Genomic DNA, 12,936 nt, shown 5'->3' on the forward strand with positions numbered 1-12,936 from the left:
AGACAGATTTAAGCATTTTGTTAATTTTGCTTACTCTGTATATTTCAGAAATTTGCTTTACTTTAAATGTTTTCTGCCTTTTACGCCATTTATTTAAGAAGACAGGTTACTTTGCCTGATGATAAAATAAATAAAATAAAGAAAGAATTGAATCATTTTAAGACTGTCCGCCGGTGCAAAATAAGATATTTTGCGCGTTTAATCGGCCTGCTTAACTCGGCATGTCCTGCAGTAGAGTATGGCCGGCTTTACACTAAAGAATTCGAAAGGCAAAAATACCTCAGCTTAATCAATGACCCAGAGAATTTTGACAGCTATATGAACATACCTCAGACGCTGAAGTTAGACTTTGATTGGTGGTGTCACGCTATTAATAAACCTATCAACAAGATTAAGTATGACGACTACTGCTTGGACTAATTTAGGATTGTTCATTTTTTTTTAAATGTTCTATTTCGAAAACCATTTCGAGATATGAGGTTTTCAAACAGTTTCCGACATTTGCTGCGATATAATAATTGAGGATTGAAGATATTTCAACAAATATCCTTATGACTTTAGTTTGACCTTTCTCGTTGGCTGAATGTAAAGTCATCGCATAATAAAAGTTATCGGACCATAGTAAATCAATCCGTCACTCACGTAATTGTCAAAGTTATCATTGTCATAATGAAATTTTTCAGTTAAGCAGCGGTTTAACGGCTGGTTTGTTATGATTTGATTTATAATTGATACCTAAACAGTAGTTTTCGTTGCTTAATATATCAAAGACCTTGTTCCCACGTGTGGGAATGATTCACAAAAATGATTGTTCGAATCCGCGAAGACCTACGACGTGAAACATGGTGCCGTGAATTGAACTTGGAATACCTACCTACTTACACACAGTATTGCTGTGAGGATCACGTCGATGTAAGTATAAAATTAATATTATTTTACTATAATTATTTAAAAGCTCACTTTGTAGGTAGGTTCGCGGGGACCTATGTGTTTTCTGTGGTAATGTAGCCAGAGTATATAAAGGCAAACCGTTAAACAGAGATGGTGCCTACTAGAAAGAAACACTATACAAGAATACATAGTCATACTCAAAATTCAGCCTAAAACTGCTTTAAAAAGATATAATTTCTAATTTCCAGGTACATGTTGCAGTTCAAGCTGCTGATATCATGGTGGACAAGACTTAAGTTAATAGTTGTGAATAATAAAACATGTTTTTGTTTACCTACTTTTTTATTAATTTAGGAAATATATGTATATATGTTTCCCAAAAAAAAGTAACTATACATATATGTATGTTCATCATGTTCTGCACGAGCAGCTGACAATGATGGCTTCTTGTTGACGAACCAGAAGAGAAGTGTATAGTTTGTTATTTACTCTGTTCCCAGGCATTATTTACTGTCGTAAAGTATTATGACGATTAATTATATGACGTTCGTTTCGATACAAAATGCTCAACTTTGTTCAGGGCCCAAGTGCCTTAACAAAATCAATCTCCTTCGTACATTACGTATCCCACAGCCGTATCTATATAGGAATCACATGATGACCTGAAATTATAGGATATAATTAGCAAAATTGGCATGTACCTAATATAGTACAATATCCAAACAATGGTGACAAGCCGGTAGAACCCACTGGGTGCTAAGCTACCTTAGCAATGGACGCTTATAACGATTTTATGAATCCAATCATCTTACGAATCGAATCAGTTAAAAAATATATGATGTAACTTACATTTGTATTTTTGCTCCCCTGATTTCAGCCAAGTTATGGTTGGAGTTGGATGCTATATGGATACATAAGTACTCCAATAAAACTAAGTTATATTATATAACTTAGGCAGATTTCTGGAATCAGCTTTCACAAATTTATAACGTAGGTATTTTGAAATTATTGATTTAGGGATTCAAAATAAACGAGTTTTCCAGACGATATTATTTATAGAAACGCGTGACACTGACATTGTAGACAGGTGACATTACAATCAATTGACAATTACAACTATTTTTTTAATGTTTGTTATTGCTTGTGCTTTATCAAATCAGCCACTACATGTAATTTACGAGAAGTCGTATCTCATATTTTCAATAAATTATAAATATTCAACCGAGCCGTGAATTAATAAATCATTCAAATTGGTATCTTAAATTAACCTATATTTTCAGAAAATAAAATAAAAATGGGGGTCTAAAAAAAATGAACAATCCTAATTGAGAAGAATAATTTTGCGTTCAATTTACTTTTTTGCTTGTATTTAAATAGGGAATATTAGGCAAAGCATAGCGTAGGTGGCACCACTAGCACATATTACAGTAAACAAACCTCATTGACATCATCAATGACACATCATGCGTCACTAGGTCAATCACATGGCCTACCGTGAAACACGACAATCGAAAGTTCGGTTTCTGCCTCTCTATCACTCTTGCTTATTCGATCGATAGAGAGGCAGATAAAGAAATTTCGATTTTCGCATGCCACCTGTAAACAAACCGCCTTGGTGCAACAATGTCATAGTGAAAACTTGTCAAAAAACAGTTTAAAGCCTAGTATGTATAAGTTACTCTATGGCTTACTAAACAAATTAGTGCTGCACTCTGGTGGCAGAACATTGCAGTAATACTCCATATTGTATCATGAAGCGCTGGTGGCTTAGCGGTAAGAGCGTGCGACTTGCAATCCGGAGGTCGCGGGTCGAGGCTCGTACCTATAAGTTTTTCGGAACTTATGTACGAACAATCATTTGATATTTACCAGTCGCTTTTCGGTGAAGGAAAACATCGTGAGGAAACCGGACTAATCCTAATAAGGCCTAGTTTACCTTCCGGGTTGGAAGGTCAGATGGCAGTCGCTTTCCTAAAAACTAGTGCCTACATGAGCCGTGGCCAAATTCCGGGACAACGCGAGGAACATGATGATGATGTAAATTGTGTCATGAAAATCATGACGTGTAAAGGATGACTCACGCTAGACCGGGCCGAGGCCGGGCCGGAGCTTCCGGCGCTTCGTTTTCTATGGAAAGCACCATATGATCACCGATCAGCCGTCATAGAAAATGACATGTCGGACGCCTCGGCCCGGTCTAGCGTGAGTCATCCTTAAAAGTGCCCATATGGCCTACTTGCCAAATGTTCGAGTAATTAAGTTTTTTTTGGGTTTGTTTTTTTTTTAAGGATAAAAATAGTGTTGACAGCTTAATATAAGGATTTCCACACGATTTAAGTCGTGGGTTAAACCTAGTTTAATAATCATCATACATCTGCCACCAAGAGCAAACTTAGGAGCCCCCAAAACCTCCTAACCCCCATAAGTTATGCAAATTAATTGGAAATATGCAAGCGCCTAACAAAACATTCGTTGAACGTTTGGGCTCACGTGGCTTACCGAGTTTAGGCAGCTGTCAGAACCCCTGCAGGCGTATTATGGATCGCTTTATCCACGTGATAAAATAACTGTCACTTTTTAACACCGCGTGATAGAAAGTGACGGACACCGTTTTATCACGCCGTCACGTAGACAACAACGACCATCATATCCGTAGGTGTACATTTGATAGCGTACCGTGCGTTCGCGTTTGCGTTATGTCTATTTTTACATGGGATTTTGAACAGCGCGCCAAGCGGCACGTTTGGGAAACCCAAAATCCCATACAAAGTGACAGTTAACGCAAACGCGTACGTCACGTCACGCTAAAGAATGAAATTTACACTATTAGGGATAGGTACTGACTGACGACGAATAGCGAGAGGAAAGCGATATGAGAGTTTATTTGTGGGCGATATATTTCATGACTACTTTGTGCTACTTTGAAAAAAAACTCGTATCTTATTGTTCTGTCAATAAAAATAAATATGTGGTAACTATATAATATGGTGTGCGTACAAAGTTACTGCGTTTTAATTTTGAGTAGCAGCGCGAGAGACGAGATTTTTAAATTACTGTATTTTGTGCGACAGGTACATAATAAGGGGAATTCCAACTAACGATCTCCAGCTTTGACCTATGACGTAGGAGATCTGATTTTGCACTTAATTTGGACGGACAGACGGACAGCGGAGTCTTAGTAATAGGGTTCCCTTTTTACCTTTTGGGTATGGAACCCTAAAAAGACGGACTGACAACTCCCATACATCGCAGCGAGAATCGTCAATCCACAACATTGACGATTCTAATTACCTTAATTGCTTGCTTATAAATTACATCAAATAATCTAAACAAACTTGTTTTTGATGTGTACAGTGACATCGGCTTCGTAAACATAATATAATTCATAAACAAAAAAGTTTCCGCCTGTTTCAAGCGGACATCATCAATTAAACAAAATAACACTTAAATCAAAATATTAAAGAACGTTTTCCTTAAGCACCGTTGATATGAGTCGTTTTGCAAAAAAACTAATTTGCCGGAAACCCGTTTTAGAATCAACCTTGATAGTTACCTTTATTCCAATACATTAAAAACTACATTTGCTTGGCTATCTAATTAAGGATGATGCCTTAGGATTGTAACGTTAGTATATCGCGAGCCATCAAACCAATCGCATCATGAGAATCAAATTTTTAATATTGTTAATATCATCCTGCTATTGTGATGTGGAATTCAGTGAACGACCAAGAAACTTTAGTATAGAACTGCTTTATCATACTCAGAAGCAAACTGGTGGACATGTAGTGATATCCCCTTTTGGTATTTGGACACTTATGACCGGTTTGGCCGTCGGAGCGACTGGAGACAGCTTCGAGCAACTAAGAGTGGCTTTTATACTACCCAAGAGTCTTAAAAGCGTCGTAACAGGGTATAAAAGCTTAACCAAATCTGTGCTTCAACGGACGTCCGATGGAGTATCTTTGACAAGTAATAATTTTCTATTCGCTGATGATGATTTCTTACTAAAACCAGCATTTAAGCAGACTATTACTGATAAATTCGATGCTACTGTCAAAGTGCTTGATTTTAAAAACTCTGATGTAGCTGCCGCTAAAGCAAACAAGTTTATACAAGACTCCGGTGCACGGGTTACTAACGTACTGTATTCAGAAGATTTTGAACAATCAAGAATGATTTTGACAAATGTGATATCTTTTAAAGGACTGTGGACATCACCTTTCAACGCAAGTCATACGACTGTTCAAAATTTCTCTAACGAAAACAAAGAAGTAATAGGCAAAGTTAATATGATGCATCAAAAAGGTGAATTCCCTTTATCTAACATAGTAGCATTAAAATCTTTCGTTTCTGAACTGACTTACGGAACTGATGCGGCATATTCCATGCTCGTGATCCTGCCTCATCAAGGAGTCAAAGTTGAAGATGTATATAAGACTCTTGAGAATATCACCATACCTGATATAATAGCGAAACTCAGACAAGATGAAACTGAATATGGTTTAGATGAAGTCGAAATTAAATTACCGAGATTCAAAATAAGTACTAATATAGTCATGAATAGACCTTTGAACGATATGGGTGTTTATGATATTTTCGATCCAGAATACGCTAGTTTTAACAGAGCAACGAATGAAAGTATATATGTGTCGGCCATAGTCCACAAAGCTGATATAGAAGTGAGTGAAACTGGGACTGTGGCTACAGCGGTATCTACGGCATATTTAAGTAACAGATTTGGTACAACTCGATTGATCGCTGATAGACCTTTCCTATACTTCATCATTGAGAAGTCAACAGCCACTGTTATTTTTGCGGGAATTTATTCTAAGCCTTCTTTGTACTAAAATAAAATAATTATTAAATTATATTTGGTGTTTTCATTTTAGCATACAATTAAGCTTTAAGAATGATCACTTTTGGATGATGGTATCCAATATTTTTAAACCTACCGTTACATTTTTGAAGTTCCCACTTGTGAACATAATTCTAACATTTTTTAATATACTTATTCTCATTTCATAATTATTAAAATTACAATACAGTTCTAACTACTTGTATAATACTTTTGAGAATGGAAGCTTTTGAAAATGGAATTCTCAGTAATATAAACTAAAGTATAAGTTAGCAATGAATTTTATTTTGAAATATCTCTTTGACTTAGCAGGGCAGAATAGTATAATATAAATTATTTTATAAACTATACTTCTGCCCTCCTAAGCTAAAAGGAGCTATCTCAAAAACAAATGAACTTGAAAATTGAACTCTCAGATTAAGATGTTAGGGTAGATATTTGCAATACTTTTCATTTAAAATACCGATAGCAGGGCATCAGTTTTCCTTATGATGTATTTAATAACATTTTTACAACAAATAAAAACACTAAAACTTATAGCTAAAAAATTGCCCTAATAAGTCGTTTTCCTTATTGATCATCGAATCTGCATTTATTTGCATCATGGATAATTCCTATAATATATTATTTAGATCGACTGCGTGCAATACCCATTACGTCACTTGCTAGTTATGTCTTGCCATATAAAGGACGACTTAGTTAGACCGGGCCGTGGCCGGGCCGGAGCTTCCAGGGGCCTTAATAATGTCCTTATTGCGATTCAGTTTAGGTCCTAACCAGAATCTCAATATGATATGATATTATTTATTTATCTCACAATATACAATGTCACTTAAAATTACACATGGTAAATTTTTAGAAATTTATAATTGTGATTGTCAGTTTTTTACATTATGAATAATTGAGTACGAAAAATAACACTGACAATCAAAACTTCATTCAAAATTATTTAATTACAATCGTATGTCAGCAGTTTCACAATAAATAAATTAAGAACAATTATAATAAAAACAATAAATTCACCAGGAAAAATAAGGACATCATGGTAAGGCCCCAGCGCTTACTTTTGACTTGACAGGCGATCACGTGATGCTTTCCATAGATACGCCGGAAGCCCCGGCACGGACACGGCCCGGTCTAACGTGAGTCATCCTTAAAGAGAAGTGAATGTAATCCCTACTAATATTATAAACGCGATAGCAGCTCTTTCTGTCTGTCTGTCTGTTTGCATCAGATTACTTGCCACACATGTGGATAAACTGCAACTTTCAGCCTTTACGAGCTGTTGCGGTGAAATAGTAGATTACGATACAAGTGCAAAAAAGTAGGAAATTCGCAACGAGCGGCGTTAAGTTGAAGTGTTTCAAATCGACACGAGTTGCGAATTACCTTTTCGCACCTGTATTGTACAACGTTTTACAGTACATATGGCCTTTTAAATTTTTGACATAGGCACGTATTGTCCTTAATCCCGCCCTAGGGTGGTAAAGTAGCACCATATGTACCTACTGTAATAAAATAAATAATACAGCTCTATACGAATACTGTAGTAGACGGTACGTAAATAATAATTATTATTGTATCTCCATTGTGGATTTCACGGGCCTATTAATCCCGGTCTTTTGATAGGCTTGGGATATAGATCCAACACGTAGAAGCCCTTTAGACAGCTTTAATCAGTGGGGAGACACTCCTGGCTTCGGGCAAACTCGGCTCCGTTCGGCTTAGCATTGCTCCGGCCAATTATTAGGGTTGACACAACTTGACGTCCCTTTGTGTGCACGACCACAGATAAGATAATGACTTGAATTTTGACAACCCTAAGTAGCCGAAAGGGATAGTGCCATAAATAAGAATGGGATAGTATGATTCGTCCCTGAATCGTAGTCAAACTTCGGTTTTTTAGGAAGTGTCCTTTCTGTACGGAAGTACTATTATTTATTCTGTGCTTTAATGTCATGTAAAACGCCTGCTGGAACCCGTTCACAGGCGCAACAATAGACACCCATGAACCGGTCACAGCAGGCATTGATACTATCGGCGCGATTCGGGAAATGAATTAGAGATTCACTAGATATGAAATAGTAAAGATATGTGACGTTCCACGGCAAAAGGTAACTTACGGCGGCTGGCGCTTACGTCGCATAGCGCCGCAATAATATTATTGGGACGCCATAAGGTACCTTTTGCCGTCGAACGTCACATATCTTTACTATTTCATATGTAGTGAATCTCTAATTCATTCCCCGAATCGCGCCGTATTGTGATAATAATTATTATTATCTGAAATTACCTCAGGGGAGATTTCCGGCCTACTTTGGCAAAGTTACGTAACTTACACACAGACAGACTTGAAGCAAATATAATTAATCAATCAGAACTATTGAGAACTTCCGTATGATCAGATAAATACGGACTCTGATGGTTTGTATGAGAGAGTTGGGTGACATATCAAACGAAAATACTCCATAATATGTATATCTTATACGCCTCATTAATGGTGCCTTTACTACATATAGTACATTGTGCAACATGGGGCGTAAGTTAAATATGGCAAACGAGAGTAAGTTAAATCGCGACGGCTTGCCGGAGCGATTAGACTCGAGTTTGCAATATTATTACGCCCCGAGTTACACACACAATGTTATACACACAATGTTTTTCATCGCACTTGCGATACAAAAATTAAGTATAAAGACAAAAAACTTAATTATGGCACTAGAAACTCCATAACTCCCTAGGGAAAACGATTTTTCTATAACTCCCGCTAAACCTGCGTGCAATTCCACATTTACTGAGCGAGTGTGACGAAAATTATATTATCTAATTACTTTAAACGCCGCCGCGTACTTGGCGCCGTTCTGTGGAGCAAGAGCTGGGTATCTTGGGGGTGCGGTGGGAAGCTACCCAAGCTGCCCAGGACCGGAGTCAGTGGAAGGAAAAGATTCGAGCCCTACACCCCAGCAGGAGGTAACAGGATGGAAAGAAAAAGAAGAATACCTTTAAACGAGCAATTCTTGTTTATGTATATATTTCGGGGATCCCGAAAACGGTTTTAACGATTTCGATGAAATTTGCTATATGGGGGATTTCGGGGTCGATAAATCGATCTAGCTAGGTCTTATCTCTGGGAAAACGCGCATTTTTGAGGGTTTCGAAGGGAAACGCATATTCTCCGAGCAAAGCTCGGTCTCCCAGATATTAAAATTTAAAATAAGTGTTCAAAGCATCCGTAAAATAAACACATTTCCATCCTTGAGCGGTAACCAGGTCGTTCCCGCTTCATTTCCGCCCTAGGGCTTCGCTTTGGAAGAAAACTTTTTAAACGGATTCCGACGGTGTTTCATTTACCGGCCTTCCCAGTATTTTAATCTAAATATTTAGTCCTGATCACAGAATAAATAATAGTGCTACCGTACAGAAAGGACACTTCCTACAAAACCTAAGTTTGACAGCAATTCAGGGTCGAATTATGCAGTACCTTTCTAATGTAGGGCACTATCTCTTTTGGCTATTTAGGGTTGTCAAAATTCAAGTCATTATGTTATCTATGGTCGTGCATGCAAAATGACGTCAACTGGTGCCAACCCTAATAATTGCTCGGAGCAATGCTGAGCCGAACGGAGCCGAGTTTGCCCGAAAGGAGGAGTGTCTCCCCACTGGTCCTGATGAAAAGTTTGTGCATCGCCGTTCAACGTGACAACGCGTAGCGTGATGGACTTCCTTTTGACCGATTACTTTTTAACACCGACTGTACTAGACTATTTCAATTGTATTGTCATCTTGATAAATATCACTCATTATTATGAACCGAGCCAGAATCTACCCTCAAAATTGTTACATCCACTTCACCCATAAAACGTCACAAACACATAAAAAAACACATCTCTTACGATGTTTTTACCTTAAAATTGCAACATACCATCTTGGCAGCGTGTCCTCCCAAATTGTCCGTGTTGGAACTGAAATGGACTTTAAGTCTTGAGTTCTAAGGTTGATAATAGATTGTTCATAGTTTTCAATGGCGAAAGATATAATGTGTTCTGTTTAAAGTGGTTTATTGCTGCTGGCAGAGTAAAGGATTACTCACGTTAGACCGGGCCGTGTCCGGGCCGGAGCTTCCGCCGCTTAATTTTCTATGGAAAGCATCACGTGATCACCTGTCATCTGTCATAGAAAATTAAGCGTCGGAAGCTCCGGCCCGGACACGGCCCGGTCTAACGTGAGTCATCCTTAATAGAAAATAGACAACAACGCAAAAGCGACGATATACAGAGTGAAATTGTTAGCTCTGGCCAAACTCTGAGAGGTGCATATGTATAGAATAGAATAGAATAGAAATCATTTATTCAGACAACACATCAATACAAATAACACATCTATATACAAGCACAGGGCAAAGATAAACAAAACAGTGGAAATAGAGATGTGAAGCCGAAATGGTCTCCACTCAGCAATGCAGCTGGCACGCAACTAGCGTGGTCAACGGCGCTGGTTTTCTGTGGAGCCAGCAGCCAGCGGAGTGTGCGGGACAGCATAGTGCGGGACACGTGGACGACGTGAATAAATAATATTTAATACTTAATGTAGGTCATACTTAACAACTTTTACTATGAGGCCAACCCCGAAATCGCGACCCGTAACCGATACCAAAACAAGACATGTTCTCATTCTTTTATCGTATCGACAAATGAAATGCATTTCGGATGTGCAAAGCACCGTAAACCTTGGTTTCTATCTATTCTTTAACGCTTTTTCTATTCAAAACCATTATTATTTGGCCCTTAAATCTGTGGGAATTCAAACTAATCGAAGGTCAGCTAAGCTGGTTATGTTGGAATTGCATCACAAGTAAATAAGGTGTATTGAGGTTATTAAGTTGACAAATTTAAATCTGCAACGTAGGTTTCGTCAGGTAAGACAACAACCATACAAAACCATACACAACCATACAATAACACAACCATATAAAATAAATCAGCAACAGGCGTTTAGGCAGAGAATAAATAATAGTACTAGGTACAGAAGACTCACTCTCTAACAAAACGCGTCTGTTACGATCAGCACAGATATGGCCGCTAGGTGGCGACAGCGCCACGCGCGGCTTATGGCTTTCCCCAAAATTGGGGCTGAACGGATGTACTTTTAGCTACCTGTAGCAAAGCGACGAAATCGCGGAGTGAGCCACGCCACGCCTGGTTTAGGCCAGTCATATTCGATTTTTTCCAGGAATTAATTCCCAGCAAGCTGGAAATCATTTGGACCTAAATGCATATAATCCGAGTTTGCTCCATCCCATAGTGTTTAGTTTTTAAGTTTATGAAATTCATATGTACCTATGTTAGTCTATAAGGTATTATATGTAATATGGGCCTTGTTGCCTGAATTGAATTTTGAAATTAAATTAAATTAATAAGGGAACGTATACTACGTGACCAGTTTAGGGGGGAGGGGAGGGGGTCTTCAAAACGGGGAGTGTTATTGACCTCATAACTGTTTAATTAAATGCCATTTCAATGTCATTACTGTTTAATTAAATTTATAATGGAGTTTAGCGAAAAAGGTTCACCGGCCTAAAATTTATAATTGAAATTAATGACTTTTCTTTTTGTCAGAAGGTAAAGATTTTAATGGCGGATTTTTGTGGGATGAAATTAAGTAGGCATTTCCCTCGATCCTGTATTGTATACTTTCCCCAGAAAAATAAAAAAACCGTCAACCGGGACATATTTCATGCTAAAAGGGGGGGTTGCGTCAGGGGGAGGGGGTGGGACGCTAGTGTGCGTAAAGCACCATACCCAAAGGTATCATTAATACATTCATTTCATGCTGGTTATAATTTGTTTGTCTTCCCCATACATCCATACTAATATTATAAAGGCGAAAGTGTGTCTGTCTGTCTGTTACCTCTTCACGCTTAAGCCGCTGAACCGATTTAGTTGAAATTTCGTATAGAGATAGTTTGAGTCCCGGGGAAGGACATAGTTTTTATGTCGGAAATCATCCCTGAAGAGAGTGCAAAGGGGGATGGAATTCAAAGAGTTAATGCATTGCCTAATAGTTGAAGTAAGCAATGCGCGAATTGAATGATTGCTATTAGCATTATCCAGGCGCTATATCTACTTTAGCTGCTGTCACTAATTCCACGCAGACGAAGTCGCGGGCAAAAGCTATTAGAACATAACATGACCGAATCATTACCCTATTTACGGAATAACCCAAAACACCTCGTTACATTTATGGGTGTTTGTCAAACCAAATAGCAGTCGTGAAAACTGAATCACTGCGCTCAGACGCATAAATGCAGTTTTATATTTAGGTCACGTCCGGGCTTCGGATGGAACGTTTTATCCTTTTTCTATTTGAAATGATGACGTTGAGTATCATTCTTTGTTTTATTTCAGTCGTGATTGAATAATAATTGTATTTTGAACGAATTTCATACTTTCTAAAATTTGGAATTGGTAAAAATGTTAATAATTTTTTATATGGTCGATTACGAGATAAAGATAGTGTTATTTAAGTAAGCATATTAGTACAATGAACTTACGAACGTCAAATAAAGCTACGCCGTCTCCAACCCTACACCTCTGCCTCGAGAAGATTTAATTCCCCCCTCAATAGGGAGTTTTACTGCAATGTCCTGCCGCCAGAGTGCAGCACTAGCTCCTCTAGTAAACCATAGAGTAACTTATACATACTGTGCCTTAAACTGTTTATTGACAAGTTTTCACAGACAATAAAATATGACATTGATGCATCAAGGCGGTTTGTTAACAAGGGCCTATCGGGAAACGCGGAAATTGACATTTAGTTACAGCTTGGCAAAAAAGAGTAGAAATTAAAAAGTGGCAACACTGTAGTGTCGTCTCTTTCAAATCAATATATATAAGAGAACGGGACGACACTACAGTGTTGCCACTTTTTAATTTCTACTCTTTTTTGCCAGGCTGTATCTGCCTCTTTATCGCTCGAATATGCAAGAGTGATAGAGAGGTTAGATAGCGAAATTTCGATTTTATTGTTTCGCGGTTTCATACAAACGTATTGTGTTACAAAAAATATATAATATGTAAACAAAGTATATACCTAGCATAATGCTAACCCTAAATAAGTTTTTTCAATTTCCTTTTGCAGATGTCGTAACTGATTTAAAATTGTATGGATATAACAAAGTTGAAAGACCAATC

The 12,936-nt window shown here is 37.8% G+C and overlaps 2 protein-coding genes across 2 annotated transcripts in view; both read left to right on the top strand.

Moving 5' to 3' along the window:
• LOC134800771 (phospholipase A1-like) overlaps positions 1 to 12,936 on the top strand; it is a 619,586-nt gene that overhangs the window by 378,730 nt on the left and 227,920 nt on the right. The window lies entirely within an intron of this gene.
• On the top strand, positions 4,502 to 5,740 carry LOC134800886 (serine protease inhibitor 77Ba-like). The gene has a single exon (XM_063773422.1). The coding sequence runs from the start codon at positions 4,551 to 4,553 to the stop codon at positions 5,736 to 5,738; it is 1,188 nt and encodes a 395-aa protein (XP_063629492.1). The 5' UTR covers positions 4,502 to 4,550; the 3' UTR covers positions 5,739 to 5,740.

The sequence above is a fragment of the Cydia splendana genome, chromosome 20 (assembly GCF_910591565.1).
Source record: "Cydia splendana chromosome 20, ilCydSple1.2, whole genome shotgun sequence".
Lineage (NCBI taxonomy): Eukaryota > Metazoa > Arthropoda > Insecta > Lepidoptera > Tortricidae > Cydia > Cydia splendana.

Coding starts and splice junctions, on each gene's coding strand:
- LOC134800886 (XM_063773422.1), top strand. CDS start 4,551: ATGAGAATCAAATTTTTAATATTGTTAATATCATCCTGCTATTGTGAT.